The 23,707-nt window shown below is 41.0% G+C and overlaps 2 protein-coding genes across 8 annotated transcripts in view; both read left to right on the top strand.

The window, feature by feature from the left end:
* Positions 1–2,176, top strand: part of DAB2 (DAB adaptor protein 2) — a 42,483-nt gene extending 40,307 nt beyond the window's left edge. For all 5 annotated transcript variants that reach the window (XM_073343834.1, XM_073343832.1, XM_073343833.1 and 2 more), the window contains one exon: positions 553–2,176. In XM_073343834.1, coding sequence (XP_073199935.1) covers positions 553–588 — 36 coding nt within the window. In that variant the 3' untranslated portion in view covers positions 589–2,176. The remainder of the gene's footprint in view (positions 1–552) is intronic.
* A 3,422-nt stretch (positions 2,177–5,598) lies between these two features.
* C9 (complement C9) overlaps positions 5,599–23,707 on the top strand; it is a 30,480-nt gene continuing 12,371 nt past the window's right edge. For all 3 annotated transcript variants that reach the window (XM_073343827.1, XM_073343828.1, XM_073343829.1), the window contains exons 1-5: positions 5,599–6,037; positions 13,182–13,299; positions 15,158–15,305; positions 17,277–17,424; positions 20,751–20,889. In XM_073343827.1, coding sequence (XP_073199928.1) covers positions 5,886–6,037; positions 13,182–13,299; positions 15,158–15,305; positions 17,277–17,424; positions 20,751–20,889 — 705 coding nt within the window. In that variant the 5' untranslated portion in view covers positions 5,599–5,885. The remainder of the gene's footprint in view (positions 6,038–13,181; positions 13,300–15,157; positions 15,306–17,276; positions 17,425–20,750; positions 20,890–23,707) is intronic.

The raw sequence follows: 23,707 nt of genomic DNA, 5'->3' as shown, positions 1-23,707 counted from the left end.
GAAAGTTGACTTAGTCCCTTCTGCAAGGTGCACAAAATTGAAAATGGACTCCACTTTAGGAAAAACTCTGCACTTAAACTACAATAGGCAGGATTACTTAAAAATTAGCCAGCTCTTCCAGACTTTGGGTGGATAACCCTTTCTAATGCAACAAATGCACTCAGCAGAACTCTGCATAAAAGGCTACACTTAGATCCTACAAGTTAAACAAATCTTCCCCTTGCTCAATTGCCTCAACCTTACAATGAGCAGACAGTATTACCATAACTAATATTTCCACATTTTACTGGAGGTCCTAGTAGTTAAGGTTACCAGCTTCTTGCTGAAGATTTAAGTTTAGACTAGAATCTCTATACAATATTTTAATCTGGTAAGCCTTTAGAATATTAGGGTGTTGAGAATTGACACACACACACACCTTCTTGCTTTGTGGGTTTTTTTGGGGGGGCGGGGGGGTTGGCTTTTTTTGGCAACATCTCTACTAGCAGTTTTATGCGGTGAGTGGGTGAAGTGTTTTTATCACAATTCCTAACCACTTTCTCTCTTTGCCAGAAACCAGGTGTAACCAGCAAAGGACAAATGGAATAACAAGACAACCCCTCCTTGTCACCATTTTCTACTAGTCTTATTTTTCATTGTCTGCCTTCATCCTTGATGCCTATTCTGATTGTTGTTAATGTCTGTCTGCTGTGATCTAAAAACTGTCTGTGTGGACTGAAACATGAGCCCTCAAAGAGAACCTGCTGTTAACATAATTCAAGATGAAGCCAAGAAAAATATCCAGACTTTCATGCTGGAGGCCCAGGTTCAAGTTGGTGGATGTGAATTTTTTTCTGTAACCTCTTCAGTTTCTTCTGATTTAAGAACTGCATATATGTCTTGTGGAAACACTGACTTCCCAGTCTTACTGTGGTGTTTTTAAACATGGTCCCCTACACTTAATTCTTGCAGCACTTACTGTAATGGTTGTAATAAGGAGTTGAGCACCCATTTTGAGGAAGAAACTATGCATTCTCCTCCACATAGGGAAAGGGACTTGTGGATTTAGAATCTTGCAAATTCTGCAACACTGACGTGACAAGCTTCTTTTTTTCACACATCTGGATTCCACTGATGGCTGTCTCACTCCAAAATGGCAGCCATTTAAAGCTTTTCTTAAACCTCCACTTTTCAATGTACAATAGTTTGTCTTGTATTTATGATTGTGCAACTGGTGATAACTTATGGCTTTCCTTCTGATTTCTAAGTAGTGGGAAAACAAAAACCAAAGTAGACAAGAATCCAGTGCTTGCTAACTCATATTGAAAATGGCAAAATGCCCTCCATCTGATTGTAATTAGTCCCTTAACTACAACATAATTGCAGAATCTGGAAAAGCAGTGGCTATAGAGAACAAACTCCAACACTGTTTCTAACTGACAAATTGTCTAAGCTAATGTTCTGGAATCTGACCTTGGACCTAAAGCTGAAACACCTCAGCCAAACTTCAACTTGTGTCTAATGCCCTGTGTTTTTAAATCTGCTAAGGGTTGTGGGTTGGGGAGGGAAATCAAATAGGGTGCTGGATTTTTCTTGCTTCAAGCAAGAAACCCATCTGCCAAGCTTTCTTGTTGAATCACTTGCTAAACTTCAGTGAATGTCCATAATGATCTGAACTCAAATCACTTGCTTTGTCACAGACATGGTGTAAGCCAGTTCCAGTATGTATTGGAAGGGCAAATGGCAATCTCTTGTATTGATCTTGATTTCACCTGATGCCTTAGTGTATTGTGAATTTTGATGCACCTCATACAATTTGAGGTAGCTATCCACCTCTCAAAGGAGGCTGTGCCTTCCTTTGTGAACCTCTGTACTAACTGACTTGTATCTAAATCAGTCTCTTATAAACTAAACTGTTAAGGTTACTTTGCTTTTTGGACACAGGCCTAATCAGCTCTTGTCATTCTGTTGGTGGTTAGTTTCTTACTCAACCATTTATAAGTGTAAACTTGAAATACTATCTTGTCTTTAATGTTGAATTGGATACCTAAACAAATGCTAAACAGAGGATTACTTCTGGAAAATCAATTTGAAGGCAACTTTAGTGACAAATTCAGCCAGTCATGCAACTTGTTCTGTATATAACCTTTCTCTTGTGCACTTTCCTACAATGCAATTAAAAGTTATGAATTTATAAGTACTTGTCTCAAACTGGAAATGTAGAAACTTATGGATGTTACTATTATATAAATTGTAGTCTCACAACTAGTAAAGTTTTCTAATGACATTAAAAAGATGCTGCTCTTTATATCAAATGAGTGCGGGTTGCCAGTTTCCTGAAGGAGCAGTACATCAAGGCATACTAACATGCCATGCAGCATATTTGTTTGTTCTGGAGCAAGAACTGAACATCCTAGGAGTTTATCACTATTTAGAACTTCCAATTTTATGGCTGTTTCTAGCCAAACTGATAGACTTCATCAAAGGAATCAAAGCATTTTCTATGCTTTCCAGTTAGAATACTTTCTGTTTAGTGGCTTTTCAGAGGAGTTTAATTTGAGAGCAGTTTTCTTTTTTTATATACTTCAAAAATGGCTACTTGAAATTCTGGACCAGTTTTTCCTCCATAGCTGTAGAACTTCAGTAAGAGATCCAAATAGTATTGGAGAGTGAGCACTGACACCACAGCAACTGCTTGACTTTTAGAATGATCCCTCACTACCTGAACCTAAAGATGCTTCAGGCATAGCAAGGGCACTTCAGTCCTTGTAGGAAAAGTTAGGATAGCCTTCCTAACAGGATGATTCAACTACATAGAAGATGGGAGGGTTTTGCAAGGAACCTTTTATTTTCATTCATGGTAGAAGGAGCTGATGGAGGGTAAGTAATTGGTTATTTGTCTTTTCTGTGTCTCTTTTTATCTGCTCCTAGCCTTGGGCTAAACTCTACCTTGTTTTTGTCAGGTGTCCAAGTACATAAAATACTTGGATGTGAAACCACTCTAAATAGTGAACACATTCCGCTCCTGTGTCTAATACTAGCAGTCCAATGGCTTACATTCAGGCTATTCCCATAAATGGGACTTTTTCCTGTTAAAGTAACAAATACACAGCTGGTCAACAGTCAAAGTTCTGTTAGACAAATGCTAAAAGTAAAAATGTTTAAATATTTATTTAAACCTGACTATTGGACTTGGATTGCTAAAGAGTCAAATGTCTGTCTGCTGGGAATGACTTGCCTCCTGAAATGGTAAATCCTGCACTACAGTATACTGATTAAGTCGATTTCAGCTTTGTTCCTTAAACACTTCTAGTTTTGTTTAAACAGTGTACCAGGAACAGTTGTGACCAAGCCTTTCCCATGAGTCCCCCATACCTAGCACAATTCTTGTTCAGTAGTTAATGGCTTGTGAGTTGAGGAACAGTCAGTGCTTAGAGTAGTGTTTCAAAAAAATCTGGCAACTCCTTTTTACATGTACTGCGGTAACACATAGCCCTCCACCCATTACTGCACAGCATTAAAGGTTACTAGGCAACTCTCGCCTAAGGAATGGTCTCAGGCCAGGTCTACATTACAAGCCTGTAGTAGTGTAACACCACTCAGGGGCATGAAAAATCCACACCTGAGGAACATAATTATACCAACCTAACACCTCAGGCAGAGCAGTAGTTTTAAAACTTTTTTCTGGTGACCTAGCTGAAGAAAATTGTTAATGCTCATGACCTAGCAGGGGTTTGGGGTGTGGGAGGCAAGTCAGGGTGCAGGAGTGAGGGCTGTGGGGTGGGCCTGGGAATGAGTGATCCACAGTCTGGGAGGGGGCTCTGGCCAGGGGCTTGAGGTGCAGGAAGGGCTTTGGGTGAAGGCTCTGGGGTAGGGCCAGGATGAGGGGTTTAGGGTACAGGAAAGGGCTCTGGGTATGGGGGGCTCAGGAGATTGGGGCACAGGCTTACCTTGGGCAGCTCCTGATCAGCAGCACAACAGGGGTGCAAAGGCAGGCTTCCTGCACTGTACCCCAGAACCAGCCAGTAGCAGATCTGGCTCCTAGATGGAGGTGCGCAAGCAGCTCCACACAGCTTTTGGTGCTGGGGGGGGGGGGTGTCTGTGGGCAATGTAGCATTACGTGTGTAGACCTGCCTTTTTTTTTTTTTTTTTTTTGTGTAGAGACTTTGCCAAGACTACAGTGAGACAGTTTGAAAGGGGAAAAACTCAGAGTCCAGATTTAACCCATCTACTAGTCTCCAATGCCATTAACAGTGGAAACCTATCTAAACTACTTAATCTTAGAAAAGTGGAATTAGGTTGAGTTGGCTTTGAAAGTCAAAGATGACAAAGTCTCTGGTAGAATTGTAAAGGCAGAGGAAAAAGCCTTTAGCCTATAAACAAAATAACCCTACGCACTGCATGTTCAATGGAGCAAACTAACATTAGACAATTGTGAGTTTGCTACATCCAGTGCAAACTTATAGCTGCTCTGCTGTACAAGGTTTTATCTTTCTGATATGTAGTTATTGCTTCACACTTCTGAAATGGTAAACACGGTTATAGTAGCAGGGGTGACTGATCTGGGTGAGCAAATGGACACAGCCCACCTAGCAGTACATGTCTCAACTACTTGACACTAAAATGTTCCTAGTACAAAATGTCCATAGCCTGAAATCGTTCCTACCAGAGAAAATTAACCCTGATTTTTGGGCACTTAAATGAGCTAGTGGGCCCATCCCAAAATTAAGAGAGATTCCTAACTACAGGGAAATCCATAAAGGAAACAACCAAAAGGTTACATGCTCTAGTCATCCCTGGAAAATAGGGCAGTGCATTCAATGGATTGTTCCTGGGCTCAAAGCCCTCAGCCTATATAATGGCCCATGATACCTACAATACTATGGGTAGGCGGCTTCTCCACAATGAGTTGTGACAATGAAACTTTGGCAAAGGTAGTGATCTTGGAAATAGCCACTGATGCACCACAAGTAGCATAGAGTAACATGATTCTTGCAGAATCCAGAACCTGGTGCCATCACAGGGGGAGTGATAGCTCAGTGGTTTGAGCATTGGCCTGCAAAACCCAAACTCAAAACCCAGAGTTGAGAGTTCAATCCTTGAAGGGGCCATTTAGGGATCTGGGGCAAAAATTGGGGATTGGTCCTGCTTTGAGCAGGGAGTTGGACTAGATGACCTCCTGAGGTCCCTTTGAACCGTGGTATTCTATGATTCTATGTAATTGTGAGGTCTGATGGTACAGGGTCCTAGGGACTCATCTGATTTGAGTCCCTATCCTTTTAGATAAACAGGTCCTTCATGACAGGAGGACTGAAGGCCAGAACAGCTGACTCAACCTTATTGTGCTACTGAATTACTAAACTAGTGTAAATGGTGAAGTCTTTAAATCAGGATTTGAAGACTTCAGTAACCCAGCCAGAGGTTAGAGCTCTGTTAAAGGAGTGGGTGAGTAAGGTACTCTGCCCTGCAATGTGTGGGAGTTCAAGCTGGATGATCACAATGGTCCCTGCTTCCCTTAAAGTCTGAGTAGGTATAAATCCTTTGGGCTTGCAAAAAAATCTCCCCCATCCCACACCTCCAAGCCTCCACATAATGATTCCCTAAACATAGACAATTTCTGAATTGTTGGTATTCCTTTTGCAGTATTCTCCAATGGAGAGTTATATGCATTTAAGTGTCTTCTAGTTCAATAGAAGGGCTCTATTCCCTACCTGGTTGGTCAAAAGGGGAAGAATCTCAATCTCTGCTGGGGAAATACTGCAACAAAAGACAACTTGAATATTCATACAGACTTACTTTCCCACCATGCTTTCAGTGAACTCTAGAGCATGTACCATAAGTCAACATTAGCTATGACCTATCACTGGCATGCTCTGTGGGCGTTGCCTTTGTGCCTCTAGTAAGAAATGACACAGGGAACAAATAAAGACTCCAAATTCAGTCCCAGCAGTTTCTTCCATCCAGCTAAAAAAGCTAGAAGCATGCATGCTATCCTGCAACTTACATGTGCGCTATGTATTTTAGAAGCAACCACCTTGGTTTCAGGAGAGATGAGAAGGTAATTCCTTTCATTTTTTAATTTGTATCAGCAGCTTTGTACTAGATTTTGTTTTTCCCAGAACAGACAGTAAAATGTGTGCATTCATCTACAGGGCTGCCTTATTCTTGTAACCCTTTTTTTAAATGCCACCTGGTAGTATCAGTTTCAGATTCCTTGGATTTTATATTGCATCTGTAGGGCATGATCAAGCATACATGGCTAAAGACAGCAATGATTATATACTGTATGGAGACCATTATTTTAGCTGTTTATGATAAATACAGTACTAAAGTATAATCTGGACTGTTGCTTGTTTTGCCTGACACATTTCTCCCTGACAGGTTTCAGAGTAGCAGCTGTGTTAGTCTGTATTTGCAAAAAGAAAAGGAGTACTTGTGGCACCTTAGAGACTAACAAATTTATTTGAGCAGAAGCTTTCGTGAGCTACAGTTCACTTCATTGGATGCAGTGAGCTGTAGCTCATGAAAGCTCATGCTCAAATAAATTTGTTAGTCTCTAAGGTGCCACAAGTACTCCTTTTCTAATTTCTCCCTGAGAGATTTTCATTTTTCTAGTGATGGCAATACAGATTACTGATATTTCAAAGCTCCTAGTCTATACTCCATTCTCTCAAGCCAGACCTTATTAATAGTGCATCAGTACCATGTAATAGTGACCAACTCTCTTAAGAGTGGTGCTAGTTATATGGTGTCTCCATAAAGATATGCAAAAAGGCACATTTCAACTCCAGCAGCAGAGTCCTGCCAGCTCAGTGCTCCTAAAATGAGATTGTCGGAATTACCAAACTGGATCAGATCCAAGAGCCATCTAGTCCAGTACCTTGTCTTTGACAGTGGTGAATACCAGATGCTTTGGAGGAAGGTATAAAACCCCTGAGGTTGTCAGAAATGGGATAACTAAAGCTGAGGAAACTTTTTTTTTAATGAAGTGTTTTTGTCGTCCCCATTCCCCCCCCAAAAAAAGGCTTTTTTGGGGAGGTGGGGGGAGGCAGTCAGAAACTGAGGTGAACTTGACCTGAATAGTTTCAGTTGACAGAGAAAAAAATTGTTTTGACCTGAAAAGTCTAAACAAAACATTGAGTCAATGTTTTGATTTCAAATTTGGCCAATTAAAAAATAAAGCGCACACACCCAGGGTGTAACTCCTGAAATGACTGAACTGAAATGGAAAAAGTCTAATTTAGAGTAGACAAACATTTTGGTCAACTTGAAGCAAACTATTTTTAGGGTTTTGGTGGTGGGGGGGGTTAGTCATCAGAAAAATTTTTGAAAATTGTCTTGGTTCAAATCTAACTGGATTTTTTTTTTGTTTTTTGTTTTGGCCTCAAAGTGAAGAAGTTGTCATTTGCTCAGCTCTAGGGATAATTTGTTCCCATAGTAGCTTTCATGCTGACTTCCTAAAAGAGGCTTAAATCCTGAAGTATGAGGTTTAACATCCCTTCTAAAAAGTTTATGAACAATAACTCTGGATAGCCTTAAGTTTCAAAGGGATGGAAGACACAGGTAAAGCGGGAGAGGGGTTGGCCTCATGAGTTCTATGATTTAGTTATGTGTTTGTATGAAAAGAATGTCCTCTTGGCTTTGAATTTCCCACCTTTTCAATTCCAGTCCCCTTCTTATCTACCTTGTTTAAACTTCTATCATGTCCCTCTAATTTGTCTCCTTCCTATCGTGAACAATCCGAATCTTCTCTCTTTCCCTATAAGTTTTTGACGCCCTTCATCATTTTTGTTGCTCTTCTCTGGAAATGCTGACATTATCTATTGAGAGGTGAGATTACCAGTACTGTACACAGATGAGAAGCCTTCTTGGGTCTCAAACGCCGATCCTCTTGATGCCTGCAGCTTGCTCTAACTCAACCATCAAGCCAACTCCCTTGCTTGAATTCATCAATTTGATAACTATTTATGAAGATGGCCCCATCTTATGATTTAACAAATTACAGTGTTGGCCAATAAACCAGGTGTATTTCTCGCACATCACTGTGAGTTCGGCCAGTGTTATGCAACAAGACCACAGGAAAAGTGCAATCCAGTTTCTGTGTAGATTGGGAAATTCTCCCAGCCCTCCCAAGAGCACTCTCCTCTCCCCCCAGACTGCTGAAATGTCAATAGTTTATTGTCAGCTAGCCAAGGCTCTCTGTTTTTCTATTTCTTCATTCAGGGACAGCTCAATATGCAAGATCCTTGATTAACAGATACACTGATCTTGAGTATATCCATTCATGGGCCTCAGAGGCAATGCTTTGATGTGGAGCCCAACTCCTCCAGGGTTCAGGGATGTTCTGAGTTTCAGGGGTTTGGGCACATTCATGTGAGCCACTTTTTCAAAGTACAAAACTCACTTTGGAGAATGAAGCAGCCAGCTGGGTGCTCCCTTCTGAGCAGAAATTATAGGGCATACTGAATTCAGCATTTGTCTTTGAAGTCCTTGCTCCCTGCTGTCATACTCAGCAGCATTCTTGATGGCTGAGCTGCTTTCAACTCCTTCCTGTTCAAACTAGGTGCATTAAATCTCCTGACTCAGCTCTGTTTGTGTTAGTAAGTAGAACTATTTCCCTGAGTTTAATAGATGACAAGCATGTCATTTTTCCTAATCTCCTCCATTTTAAATGACTTAATTTAAAACACTTTTCACACAGCTGTCACTCAGGCCTATCAGAGGGACATGGAACATGGGTCAGTCTTCTTTTGAAGCCATCATTCTTTAGGATGTAGCAAAGAACAAGCTAATAACTCTCCTGCGTATAGAGACAACGGCTGCAAACCAAGCACTGGTGCTTTAGAGATCATGAGATCATTTGCAACAAATTCTTTATATTTAAGTACACACACACACTCTCACACACCCCTGAAAACTCAAGGCATCTGTGTCTGATCTATGCCCCAGCCTGTAACTAGTCCCTTTAGAGTGACTCCTTTTAGTGTACTGGATCCTGAGGAACCACACAAATCCTCAGCGGCAAGGACGTGAAACGGGGCCTTTGGGCACCAACAATCTCTGTCGCTCTCTGTGACTCCCTGCACTTAATCCAGCTAAACCAGACTCCTGTGAGAGACTTGTATGATATCTCTTCAGCATACAATACTCTCTGTAAGTATTTGCAGTGACACCAGGCAGCCTTTTCAAAACAAGGCAGCAATTTACTAGTCACCTGGCATGCAGCATCTAGAAGTCTTTAGGTTGGCATAAAGTCACAACTGCTACAGAATCTCTTTGCTTCCTTTCTCTGCCTCTGTCCCTTTTGTCTCTCAGTGACAGCCCTGTGTCTTTATGAGCTCAGTTCTTAACACAGCCACCTGACGCCTTTTCCCTTTGTTCTCCAGTCTGGGGCCTTTGCTCTGTTTCCCTGCAGACAGGTAGGGGAATCTCTGGGCTGTTAGTTGCTAGGTGTGAATGTCCTGGCCATTGGGGTTTCCATTGTCTCTAATCTGGATCTTCCACTCACATGTGTAGACTCTAGTCAGTTTGTTAATGACTCTGGTTTCTAACCAGGCTGTTAAATGAATCAAATACCTCATCCCTACTGTCTGTACATTCTCAGTACGTAGGAATGCAAAGTACAGAGGAAAACTGACGTATGCACGTGAATTATAAAATTATTGCCAAAATTCCTACATTTGTCAGAACAAGTTTCTAGCAAACCATGGGAACTCTATGCTACATGATGAAGGGATAGAGTACCTAACTTGGACAGACAATAAAAGAGAGACCAGGCGGGTGAAGTAATATACTGTTGGTGAATGAGGTAAGATTCGGAGCTCTTCTTCGGGTCTGGAAAAGGTAAGTACCAGCTAAATACAAGGTGGAATAGACTGTTATAGCACAAAGAGTTTCAAGAAACTGTTCAAAATGAAGTGGGTAATTAACACCTCTGCACTCTTAGGACAAAGTAGATTTGGGTTACAGATTGAGACATAAAACCAGTGTCTCTAGTCTATTGAGTCCAAGATTTTTCATGTCTAGCAGGGTTATGAATTTAAGCTCCCAGCCTTGTCTTTTGAAGTGTTTTGCAGATTTCCTTTGAGTATGAGGACTAAGAGGTCAGCTATGGAGTGATTGCTTTGTGAAAAAAGTTTGTTCATGAGTAATAGAGTGTCTTTGTCTTATCATTTTTCTGTGTGAGTTCATTCAAGAGCCTGGTGGTGGTCTAGTTTTACCCATGTTGTTGCTGTTGGGGCATTTGATGCACTGGATGAGGTACACCACATGTTGTGCTAGGCATGTGTAGAGCCATGGATCTTGAAAGGTGTTGTGGAAGAGGGGTGTTGATCATTGTAGCAGTGGATACCCTTTTCAGTATCTCTGGGGGCAGATTCCCAAAGGTATTTATATGACTAAAGAAGCAGCCAGTCACTTAGTAGAATTTGAAATCCAATAGGAGTTAGGCATCTAGATGCTTTTGAAAAATCTTATTAGGCTTCTATCTGCATCTGTAGATGCCTAAACCGCTTTTGGAAATCTGGCCTCTAGTGCCCTGATACTAGTACCTAGTGCCCTGATAGCTGGCCCACTCCCCTCTTTAGGGACTCTCCTTTCCCAAATCATGCCCAATGCCAAATAAGTACAATGATCCTTACGCTCTAGGAAATGGAGATCTCCATAAGTGTGTCAGGCAGGAGGAGCAGGCCAAGCAGTTATCTCTGGAGGTCCAGGAAGGAGTAAGCAGGCCAACCAGTCACCTGCAAAAATGATGAATGTGAGAGAAGAGAAAAAAATCCATTGCTTATTCTGTTTATTGCTTATTACGATGCTCTAGTGGATTGGGCTTTCCTATAAGGTTTACAATAGGAGATAACTAAAGGTAACTAGGCATCAGGAACATTGGGAAGGATGGTAGCTGTAGCACAAGGTATGCATGACAGGATCACCTCTTGAGATTGCTCAGTAACTTTAAAAATAAATATTATATCCTTAGCCTGAAGTCCATATCCACTGCCCAGTCCCATCCATCACTGAGAGATATACACATACTTTGCATATCAGTTTGTAGAGTGCTTTGGGATGAAAAACACCGTAGAAATACAAATAGCAACAGGAACAGATTCTGGCTGTAACTCACCAGTAGAAAACTTTTCCGGAAGAGGTGAACTCCTCAAAGCCATCTGCTGTTTTCTGTCCCCAACACCCAGCATAGAGGGCGTGGTGGAGCTCTGTCTCTATACCAATACTACACAGATATGTGCCCCTTTAAGGACTGTATGGCTGCAGTGCATGATAGTGCATGCTGGAACTGGGGTGCAGAACCAGGATGGTGCAACTGTCTCCCTGTCACCAACTCCACGGCCCCAAGCAGAGCTTGACATAGAGAAAACTTCAGTGTACTCCATCTGTGTGCACATAGCTGCTTTCAGCTTTCAAATTATTCTAGAGTCCCGCCTATTTAAATCATTCTCCGCCTCAGCCAAAGACCTATTTACCAGTAGACCCAAGTTTGGGGCCCAGAGGTTTTGGGGTGAGAATCATTTTGAAGAGGGAGGCAGGGGAGTGGCTGGCTGGCATACATTTTGATCATGGCTGACCCAGTGTCAGGATCCCAACAAGGGCAGTCAGGGCCAAAGGTCAGACCTGGGGCAAACCTGAGGTTAGGAGTAGCAGAAGAACTCGTAGTCAAGTTCCAGGCAAGGGTCAATACCAAGGGTCAAGAGGCAAAGTCCAAATCAAGCTGAGGTCAAAGTCAGAAACAAGAAAGCAGGAATGGTTGTGGCAGCTACAGAAGATCCATACTGTTGCCCGGATGCTTCCTGGAATTCCCTGTGAGTTTATACAGGGCAGGGAGCCAATCAGGAGCCTTGAGGCCGCTGCCTGTCAAACCCTTGAGATGGAACTTCCCATAGTCTCTGTCCACAGCAGGTCACAGTAAGTGGCACACAAGATGGTTACAGCTGCTACTGGGTGGTAGCCTGGAGATGCCAGCTGCTTGGTAGCTCTTTAGGCCTGGGTTCTAGACTGTGGGGAGAAGAGCTGTACACTGGTTTGACAGGGAACTGGAAGCATCTCTAGAGCCAGCCAAGGTGAGTTGGCCCTCCAAAGGGTTACACTGCATCCCAGAGCTGTTTAGGATTAAAGGTTGAAGAGTTACTGTCAGGTCAATTTAAGCCCCAAATATTTGTAAGATAATGTTCACTTTCTGTGTCTGTAGACGGATCATATAAAGCAGTGTTTCCCAAACTTGGGACCCTGCTTGTTCAGGGAAAGCCTCTGGCGGGCCGGGCCTGTTTGTTTACCTGCCGCATGCGCCGGTTCAGCTGATCGCAGCTCCCACTAGCCGCAGTTCGCTGAGCCCAGCCAATGGGGGCTGCGGGAAGGAACGCAGGCCGAGGGACGTACTGGCCACTGGTTTCGTCAGCCCCTATTGGCTGGGCACAGCGAACCGTGGCCAGTGGGAGCCGCAATCGGCTGAACCTGCAGATGCGGCAGGTAAACAAACCGGACCGACCCGCCAGGGGCTTTCCCTGAACAAGTGGCGTCCCAAGTTTGGGAAACACTGCTATAATGGATGAGAACTAGAAAGATGAACTAAGAGTTGATAGTAAGTCAGGTAAGGTAATCTTAAAAATATTGGTCCAAATTTTGGAAAGTGACCAGTGATTCTGGGTGCATCCATTTTTGGTGTCAAACTTGAGACCCCTTGAAGGAGCTGGATTTTTCAGAAATTGTTGAGCACCCACGCCCTGAACACTCAGTCCTTTTATGGTATTTCAAGCTGGGCACCAAAATCATCAGTCACATTTGAACACATCGGTCTTTAATTCTGATTTTACCAAATCTTGGAGTTTATACGCAATCCTTGGGCTGGTTGTGAGCCGTTATTTCACTACCTTAGCTGACTTGCAGCTTAACGTGATCTACACAAAGACTAAATCTTGGTGCATACAGGAAAGAAAAAGAATTGTTGGTTCATTAACTGTTCTTTGACTTTAAATATTTGTAAAAAGTAAAATGTCCTCTAGTTTCCCCTTTTAACCTGGTGAAGTGTTTGAGAATGAGGCTGTTTCTATAGCCAAATGTCAACGACTGCTGTGCAAGTGAACCAGGACGTAGCTAAAGGACATTTTGTTTTTAAACCATTAACCAATGTTTTAAAACCTGTACTTGATTTTAGCCAACTGATACTGTTTTTTAAATGTTTTGTTTGATAGCTCTTCAAAGAAAGTTTTGCATAGGAGGACAAGAGAACCTAATGGTCAGTCTCCAATAGACTGTAAACTGACCCACTGGAGTGAATGGGGACCATGTGACCCTTGCTCAAATCAAAGGGTAAGCTCTAGGTGTAGTGTTTTTATTTTAAAATGACACAGGTAATTATTGACATTTACACTTAGAAGTCCTCCATTATAGTGAAGAGTGCTAAACTCCTCCTCAATATTCTGATGTTATGATTCACGGGTATCCTCAACTGTTTTATACCCAAGAGCAGACTGCTCTCTAAAAGGGATTTGTTGGCAAAACAGAAATTTTTTCAGGAAACATCAAAGTTTGATTTTTTTTTTTCCGGTTTTCGTCAAAAACTCAACAACAAAAAAACCCCAAAAATTTACTGATAGCCAGGCTTTTCCGTTTTCATTTTTTGAAGAAAGTTTTTTTTAAATGATTTTTTTTATGAAAACTTTTTAGTTTTTGTCATTTTTCATGGTAACAAAAAACACCACATAAGCCTTTTGTGACTAGTGCCACAGCTATAGATCTGTTTATATATACATGCGAAGAATTAGTTACGAGTGCCACCTACTGGCACACAGGAATGTGTGAGATTGTACATAAGCAGTAGGTTCCATAAAGGTATTTTTCGTATGCTGCATCCAGCTCTTAACAAAGCCCTTCAGACATAGAATCTTTGCTAATTTATTTGCAGTCACAATATGTGAGGGACGTAGGTCTGGAATTAATGAACAAAAGGTAAGTTCTCCTAAACCTCGTCTTGTGTTTGTGTATAATTTGGGGACTTCCTTTGTCGAAAAAACCTGGGTTCCAAGTAAATAAAATACTAACTATGAGGCCAGTTTAGTATGAAGACTAAAATGCAAATAAAATATGAAATTTTTACTTGCTCCATAAGAATTTGAGAGAGACAAAATAGGGGAGGTAGTATCTTTTATTGGATGAATTTCTGTTGGTGGAAGCTACAAGATTTTGAGCTACACCAAGCTGTTCCTCAGAATTTGGTATTCATGAAAGATTCCCACAAAAGTATCTGCAGTCTTCCCAGTCCTCAGTAATGTAAATCACCATAGCTTCACTGAAGTTTATGAAGTTATGCTGATTGGCATTAGCTGAGAATCTGGCCATAATTTGAAATATTATTTTTAATAAAATATACTACTTAGACTGTTCTCAGTGTAACCTACGAATATAAATGAGAGAAAGCATTATTTAGTGGAGAAACAGAAGAATGAGAATCAAGAGTAGAGCTATGTGAATAATATATTTTTCCATTTTCTGGCTAAAACCAAAAATTGTGGTTGGGGTCGACCCAAAATCATCTTTTTTTTTTTTTTTGAGGGTTTTTTTTGAGTTTTTTGACAAACTAGTTTGGTTTGTCAAAAAAAAATTCCATGTTTGTTTTTTTAAAATTAACACAAATTAGCAAAATGTTTCAGTCAACCCAAATCTGCATTTTTTTGTCAAAAAAAAGTTTAGTCTGAAAAATTTCATCCATCTCTAATAAGGAGACCTGAGTTCTGTTCTGTCTCTCTGAACAAGTTGCTGTGTGACATTAGGAAAGTCATTCCTATCTGTTCCTCAATGTCCATTTCTGTGCTTTAAGAAAAAAAAGAGGGGGAAACACTGCTAAGATGTGATTTGTACCCTGTTTTGAGATGCTGCAAAAATGCTGCACACGTGCAAAATATTATTATTGTTTTATTATTATTAGGGCTAATCAAAATGTTTTCAATTTCTAAATGTTGACAAAATTTCCAACTTCGAGATTAAGGGACAAAAAAGGGAAACATATTGATAAAATCTCCACCAAATATTTTTCCTGGTTTTCAACCAATCAGCTTGTGAAAAAATTTCTAACTTGGATGAAATTTTGAGGGGGAAATTTCCAATTATATTATGATTTTTGTCTTGCTTTTCTTTGAGAAAATCTAATTATTATTATATATCTTTGTAGTTTCGCTCTAGAAGTGTTCAGCAATTTGGACAGTTTCGTGGGAAACAGTGCCTGGAACCATTGGGAGACACACAAAGCTGTAAAACCAGCACAGCCTGTCCAGAAGAGCAAGAAATCGATTGTGGAGCTGACTTTAGATGTGACTCAGGTAGGTGTTGCTTTCACAATCTGAATCTCTTTTGTTTATGCTTTATGAAAAATCAGTGAGAAACAAGACATTTAAGTGGGGAAGTCCAGGTGACTTCAGCAGTTCCGGCTATCTCTGGAGATCTAGGTTCAAACCCTCTTAGAATACAGGTAAAATTACAAAACTCTATGACTTTATTTTGCATAGGGGATTTGACACATCAATCCTCCCAAGGCATATTTTAGTAATACTATATAGACCTTAGCTAGCACTTTACAGGCTAGCTAATTGACATCAATAGACTGCATCTTCTTATGTCAGGGCTGAATTTAATATCATGTAGAAACAATTAATCTTCACAAAAACACTGAGGTGAAATCTTCACTTCATTGACGTTAATGGCAAAACTCCCAATGACTTTAATGTGGGTCAGGATTTCTCCCCTTGTTTATGTCACAATAAAAACACAGATTATTTCAAGTATATGCTACATCCTCCCAGACATAAGGAGTATAAAGTGGACTATAAGGTGGATAGAAAGCTGGCTAGATTGTCAAGCTCAACGGGTAGTGATCAATGGTTCCATGTCTAGTTGGCAGCTGGTATCAAGTGGAGTGCCCCAAGGGTCGGTCCTGGGGCCGGTTTTGTTCAATATCTTCATTAATGATCTGGAGGATGGTGTGGATTGCACCCTCAGCAAGTTTGTAGATGACACTAAACTGGGAGGAGAGGTAGATACGCTGGAGGGTAGGGATAGGATACAGAGGGACCTAGACAAATTAGAGGATTTGGCCAAAAGAAATTTGATGAGGTTCAACAAGAACAATTCTTCCATCCTCCACTTAGGATGGAAGAATCCCAGGCATTGCTACAGGCTGGGGACCTATTGGCTAAGCCGCAGTTCTGCAGAAAAGGACCTGGGGATTACAGTGGATGAGAAGCTGGATATGAGTCAACAGTGTGCCCTTGTTGCCAAGAAGGCTAATGGCATTTTGGGCTCTATAAGTAGGAGAATTGCCAGCAGATCGAGGGACGTGATCGTTCCCCTGTATTCGACATTGGTGAGGCCTCATCTGGAGTACTGTGTCCAGTTTTGGGCCCCACACTACAGGAAGGATGTGGAAAAATTGGAAAACATCCAGCGGAGGGCAACAAAAATGATTAGGGGATTGGAACACATGACTTATGAGGAGAGGCTGAGGGAACTGGGATTGTTTAGTCTGCAGAAGAGAAGAATGAGGGGGGGATTTGATAGCTGCTTTCAACTACCTGAAAGGGGGTTTCAAAGAGGATGGTTCTAGACTGTTCTCAGTGGTACCAGATGACAGAACAAGGAGTAATGGTCTCAAGGTGCAGCGGGGGAGGTTTAGGTTGCATGTTAGGAAAAACTTTTTCACTAGGAGGGTGGTGAAGCACTGGAATGGGTTACCTAGGGAGGTGGTGGAATCTCCTTCCTTAGAGGTTTTCAAGGTCAGGCTTGACAAAGCCCTTGCTGGGATGATTTAGTTGGGGATTGGCTCTGCTTTGAGCAGGGGGTTGGACTAGATGATCTCCTGAGGTCCCTTCCAACCCTGATATTCAATGATTCTATGATACACTGACCATTAAAGCAACTCAAAAATATGATTTTGCTGACACTAGCCTATAAGAACTAATGTTTTCCCACATTCTTATACTTCACAGAAAAATACCCCACATCTAGACATTAAAGAATAATCTAAAAGTAAATCAAACCACGATAATTCTCTATGAATGTCAGAAATTCTTCTGCCATTTAATTTTCTGTGCCATTCCATTAAAAATAATTGGAAAATTTAAAGGGTTTTTTTTTTCTCACTTAGAGGAGCAAGGGATTAGGTTTTTACCACTCTCTGGCTGAAATGAAAATACACCTTCTAAGAGGAAGATTCCAGTAAGGAATATTTGTTTTTCTGATGTAAACCCAATGTTAAAAAAGGATTAGAAATATTCAGTTCTTCATTCTTTGCTTAGGTCGTTGTATAAAGAGGATGCTTGTATGTAATGTGGACAATGACTGTGGAGACTCTTCTGATGAAAGTGACTGTGAGAGAGATCCAAAATCACCATGTCGTAACCCGGACATTGAAGTGTCAGAGATTGGAAGGACTGCTGGACAAGGGTATTCAATGAAAAGTCATAATTAAAGGGAGACACCCTGGTTCAGTATATATATGGCACTAGACAAAGTTAGGAGACATGGGCCAGATGATGAAGCCCCAAGATTCTATTCACGATCTACTAGCCTGTTCTGTGACCTTGGGCAAAATGCTTAACCTCTGTTTCCTTTTACTCATCTGGGGTTAATAATGCTTAATATCGCCCTGAGATCAGGCAAAAAGCACTGTAAGTGCCATGTGTTGCTGCTGTTATATTAACCCGCCTTTGTTTCAGGGAAGGCAGCTGAAGATATTTTAAATGTCTTACAAAAGGAGGCACCAACATCATCCGATTTGGGCAGCTCTTCCTGGAGAATGACCAGAGAATCTCCTCTTTCCCATCCCCACTCCAGCAGGTGGCCACCACTTTCCAGCAACCTCTTGACTAAGCCCCACTACTGTGGCTATATTCATATTCCTCCAAGCACAAGCTCTATACCGGGGTAGTTGATAGGCAGACCGTGGGCCATATCTGGACCATCAGATCCCAAAATCTTTTTATTTATATATTCGTGGGCAGTGAGTAATGGAGGCTGAGCTCCCCAAACCTCTGCTAATGATTCCCGCAGCAGCCTCTGGGCAGGGTTCAGAGCACCTCTGGGTGGCCCAGGCTCACAGCTCGGCCCCAGAGGGCTGGCCAGGGCTCCTCCGGGCTCCTCCAGGCACAAGTGGGCTGGCCAGGGCTCCTCCAGATGCTGGCAGGTCAGGGTTCAGGGCTGCGTTTGTGGGCAAGACAGCAAGAGCAGGGGGACTGGAAGGGGTGGGGCGGGGCCTTGGGTGGAAGAGGCAGGGCAGGGGGCTAGCTTCACCATGCAGGGGATGCCCACACCGCCCATGTACTTATCTTTTTTTATTATTATTGTTTTCTTTGGAGTCTGAGCCTTAACTATACCTTGACCAAGAAATTTGGACCTTGACAAAAAAATAATTGACTACCCCTGCTCTATATTGTGCAGTGTTTTCCAAAGCATGTAAGGTTTGGTCATTATGGGCCTTACAAAATGGCCATGCCGCTGGTGCTGGGTTCTGTAACCAGATCTGTAGGAGTAGTGCCCAGGAGGTTGCCTGAGGTGGATGGATACCATGTTGAGACTCCGCCTCTCCAGCCCTCCCCACCTGCCCAATCTAGAAATGGCTGGGGTTTAGCAAGGCATCCATAATTACATTTCTCAAACCTTTATATATTAGGTAACTGCATTGGTGGTGGGATGGGGGGAGGAGGTATAGTTCACTATTGTACTTAGAGCAGCTTCTCAAACAATCTTTCCCCATCATCATCATACTAAAGAAATATCTGAAAAATGAGAAAATATATCGCAGACTTTTGATGAAAAAATATCTGATCTATAGCAATCATACCCTCCATTACTATTGTTACTACCTCACAGACAGGGGATATAAGGAACATGTTTATAGTTTTTGTTTGTTTGTTAACATCCTATGAACCACAGAATCCCCAGAGCTCCATTGGTTACAGCAGCCTTTTTCATCTTCTTTTCTTTGTATAGATTTACCTTTCCTTTCCCATCCTCCACGTAGTTGGAGGTTTGTTGGCTTGTTAGATTTGCTTATTGGTTTGGGGAGTTGTTCTCTTTTGTTTTGGGGTTTCATGGACAGGTGGGGAAGGGCCTGTAATTTATCTACAACTCAAACTGGAAATCAGCAGCATAAACTGGCACACACACAAATATCAGCATGTTGCAGCTCCACCTAGTGTTCAACTGAATATTATAGCCTTTCCACATCATCTCTATCTAAGACCATCTAAAATGGATAAATGAAGACCTTTATAACAGAAAAATAAGCAAACGTTATAAATGTGCTAGGCACTTTAAAGTCTTTTAGTGTTGTTACAATTAGCTAGCTTTACTATAAGGAAAATATTGTTTAGATGTATAATAGCGATGTTCATTGTTCTGTTGAATGATAGCTATTTGCTAAGGTCAACAGTGTGCATGGTGCTGTACAGGACACAAATATTGTGACAGCCTCTGCTCCAGAGCTTCCAATCTAGAAGACAGACAAGGAAAGGCAAATCCCAGTGTGAGAACGCATAGGAAGGAGTGACTTTAGGTGTATCTTCTTTGTACACTTGTTGTATCTCACATCATCACCAGATCTATGAAACTGGAAGATGAATCTGTTAACTTTCCTGTGTTTGCTATTATTTTAATTGCCTTTCCTCCGATCCAGGCCATTGTAGTGCCCAAGCTCTAATTCTTCCTGAGTAGGTTTCAGCGTGGTAGCCGTGTTAGTCTGTATCAGCAAAAACAGCGAGGAGTCCTTGTGGCACCTTAGAGACTAACGAATTTATTTGGGCATAAGCTTTCATGAGCTAGAACCCACTTCATCGCTCCTAGCCCACGAAAGCTTATGCCCAAATAAATTCATTAGTCTCTAAAGGTGCCACAAGGACTCCTCGTTGTTCTTCCTGAGCAGAGTCTAGGATAAAATTAGGTGTGTATTCTTTCTGAAGGCTGGGTGGCTTCTGTACACATTTGATATTGCAAAATATAGTAATATACAATATAATATTGAGTATTTAGAAACAATCTGATAAGTGTATTGGGAAAAATATATCTTTATTTTGATCCCATAAAGATTGCTAGCTATGAATAGTTATTGGAGAAGAAATAGGTCTTTATTATAGGGTTCCTTTCATTCAAAGGATCCCATTGTGTTTCATTTTTATTAATAATACCAATCACTCTTTCACTCCTCCACTTTTCATCCACAGACCTCAAAGTGCTTTACAAAGGACATATCATTATCCCCATTTTACAGATGGGAAAACTAAGGCCCCAAGAGGTAACTTGCCTAGTGTCACTGAGCATCCCAGCTGCTCTCCTGAGTCCTAATGCAGTGCCCTATCCATTAGGACATGCTGCTTCCTACTTAGTCCTTTGATTTATACCATTGGAGTTTCCAACCCAAGCTCCTGGGCACCCTTAACAATCTTTATAAACAAATGTAACCTGCAAAACGCATGGTACACTTGTAGCACCATTGAATCCAGTAACTTTTGAGATGAACTATGGCAATACATTGGCTCAGGGCAAAATAATATGGCAAACCCTCACTCTTGTGAAAAGTCTCATGGGATCTTTAATATCATTGCTGAACCAACAGGAACTCCAGCTTTTAAATTCCAGCAGGATTCAGTTTTTTGTTGGTTGTCATATGTAATTTTCATGTTTGGCTTTTCTAGGTCATAATACCACTGTCTACAGGCTAAAGGTGCTAACACCATCTTTTTGAAGTTTAACACGTTACTTTATTTTCCTTCTAGAATCAACATTCTAGGGATGCAGCCAATGGCAAGCCCATTTGAAAATGAGTATTTTAATGGTGTTTGTGACCGAGTGCGTGATGGGAATACCAGGACCTATTACCGCAAGCCATGGAACGTTGCTTTTCTCAACTACGATGTATGTCTCTGTGTAAAAATTAGGAGAAGGTTGACTGAGATTAAGTTTTCCAACAGGATGTCAAAACTCTCTCTTAAATCAGGCATTAAAAAATCTTCTGTAGTAAGATTTTGGCAGAATTCAGAAGAGAACAGAATTTATTATTTGTATTAATGGTAGTTCCTAGGGGTCTCAACTAAGGTGGCTTCTACACTTGGAGCTGGAGGTGTGATTCCCAGCTCCTGCACACACATTCGCTCTAGCTCTCATTGAGGTTGTGCACTAAAACAGTAGTGTAACTGGAGCAGCAGAATGGGCTAGCCTTCCTGACTACGTACCACAGGGCCTGGTGGGTTTGTGCAGGGGGCGGCTACCCCGTGCTGCTACTCGCCACTACCCAGGCTACCACAGTTACGTAAGCTACTATTTTAGTACACTGCCTCAATGAGAGCTAGAGCGAGTGTGTGTATGTGAGCTGGGAATCACACCTCCAGCTCCAAGTGTAGAAGTAACCCATTTACCCATTAAGTTTAGTGTGCTCACTCAGTCCATAGTAAAAGACAGTCCTTTCCCCAACAAGTTTAAACTCTAAATAGTCAAGACAGAGAGAACAGGTGGGAAGAAGGGAGCATTATTATCTCCATTTTACAGATGGGGAGTTGAGGCACACAGAAATGAAGTAACTTTCCCAGAGAGTCTAGCTCTCCTGAGCCCCGGTTGAGTCCCATAACCACTAGATCACCTTTCCTTTGCAGATTCAGATGAAGATTTTTCAAAGCCTTCTAGGAGATTTGGATGCTAATCCCTTTGGTGGCTCAGCCTCAGTTCAGTTTATAGCTAAAAATAACTACTATTCTATCGCTACCTAGTTTTCTGCGTCTACATAAGCAAGAAGTCACTTGGTGGCAATCTAAGGGTGCTTCAAGAAGAAATTCCTGAAAAATATTAAAAGCTACTTTTTAGTTAAACTTTTTTCCTGGAGAAATACTTCTGTACCTGAGCAGTTATAACTTATGTATCCAATTGACTTCATAGCAGCTAAGGCTCTGTGCCAATACAAGTAAAGGTAGCTAAATCTGACCCATAAAGCCTTGCCATGCAGCATGTGTATTTATTTTTGATGGTGGTAGCACTTCTCTGTTACCAAACCTGTATATTCTGCTAATACAAAAAATATGATACTATTAGTATTTTTATTTAACATTAAAAGCAGGTATTCAGAATTAGCCATAGACCGGTACCGAAGATAAAAGAAGGTAAAATGGCAATTCTGCTTCATTTCTGAGGTTGAGACTCCATAAAGATTCCTATCTACATCCTAATAGGAAATGGAAGATTATAATCCCTTAAATGTAATGGCACTTTCCCAGTTTTACATAGCGAAGACTTTACACCAACTGAAGCAAAAAGAAAAAAGGGAGGAAAAGTCACTGCAACTTAGCTTACTTATGAACAGCTGAGCTGATCCAGATGTTGGGGGTGAGAGGGGGAGAAGGAGTTCCATTTGTTTTGATTTTTTAGAGTTTTATGATACATTCGTGCCACGTGTGAAACTGGATAATTTTGCCTTTTACACATACCCTGCAAAGGCAAAAATAATTAAAATTGCCAAATGAAATTAAATTATGCATGTCATAGTTGAATCTACAAAATGATCACAGTTTGACAAGCATTTGTCACATATAAAAGGCATTTTCAGTGACTGTGAGCAAAGATTAAAAAAAAATCATGCCAACCATGTAACACAATGGTAAATTCTGAAGCAACAGTATGAAACTTGTCATGACATTTCTGCAAATGATTTTGGTTTCTCCATGAAAGCTCTGTGAGATTCTTGTGTTGTCAAAGTAAAATCCAAATTATACCCTCCATACAGCAGTCTTTGGCCAAGTTTTTCAAGTGATTACTGATTTGGCTGCCAACTTGACAGCTCTTAAAGGAGTCTGATTTTCATAGATGAGCTATATAGCATTTTCTAAAAGACAGGCTGCTTTAAAGTGTTTCAGACTGCAGTGAGCACCTTATATTGACACCCAAAATCACTAGTCACTTTTGAAAATATTCACCTTTACATTCTGAAAGTATCTAATCTCCAGTTTTCTTCTTGTTCTATAGAGAAATCAAGACCAAAGTGCAGCAATAGTTGTTTCACATACTAGTTAAAGCTGGTCAGAAAATGGGCTTTCATTAGACAGAAAATTTTGTTTTCATCAAAATTTTCCACAGAACATTTTGACATATTTTTCAGCTGAAAACCAAATTCTTTCCATTTGGAAATGCTGGCAGAGTGCCCCATGTGAGTTGTGGTTCACATGCCTCATGCTCCCATTTTCCTATATAGGCCAGACTACCTGATTAAACTACAACTCCCATGATGCACCACAGTCTCCCCTCAGGATGAGAAGAGACTGTTCCATTATGGGCGTCTCTGGCCATGGTGCATCATAGGTAGACTTGGAAGGGTTTGATTTTTTTTATCAATAAAAGTTGGTAAATGTCCATTTCACCATACGTACACAAACCAACTAAAAAGTATTTCCATCTATGATCATCCAAACTTACCAATAGGCAACATAAGAAAAATGCTGCTTGAAATCTTAGTTTGATTTAAAGCTATTTACTTTGTGTATTTTGACATGTGATGTTGACTATTTGTGATTTAAGAGTTATAAAGCATTAGCTTTTTGAAATCCATGTCTGTTATTAAATAATGATATGGACCCCCCACAGTAATTTCCCACAAATCTGAAAATTTAAACGGATAAAAATTGATGAAAACCCATAATTTTCTGTAACTGTGAAATTTAAGTGGATAAAAATAACAAAAATGGTTAAAATA

Source organism: Lepidochelys kempii, chromosome 5 (assembly GCF_965140265.1).
Source record: "Lepidochelys kempii isolate rLepKem1 chromosome 5, rLepKem1.hap2, whole genome shotgun sequence".
Taxonomy (NCBI): Eukaryota; Metazoa; Chordata; order Testudines; family Cheloniidae; genus Lepidochelys; species Lepidochelys kempii.
The sequence above is the reverse complement of the archived record's forward strand: the minus strand, read 5'-3'. Positions and strand labels throughout refer to the sequence as shown.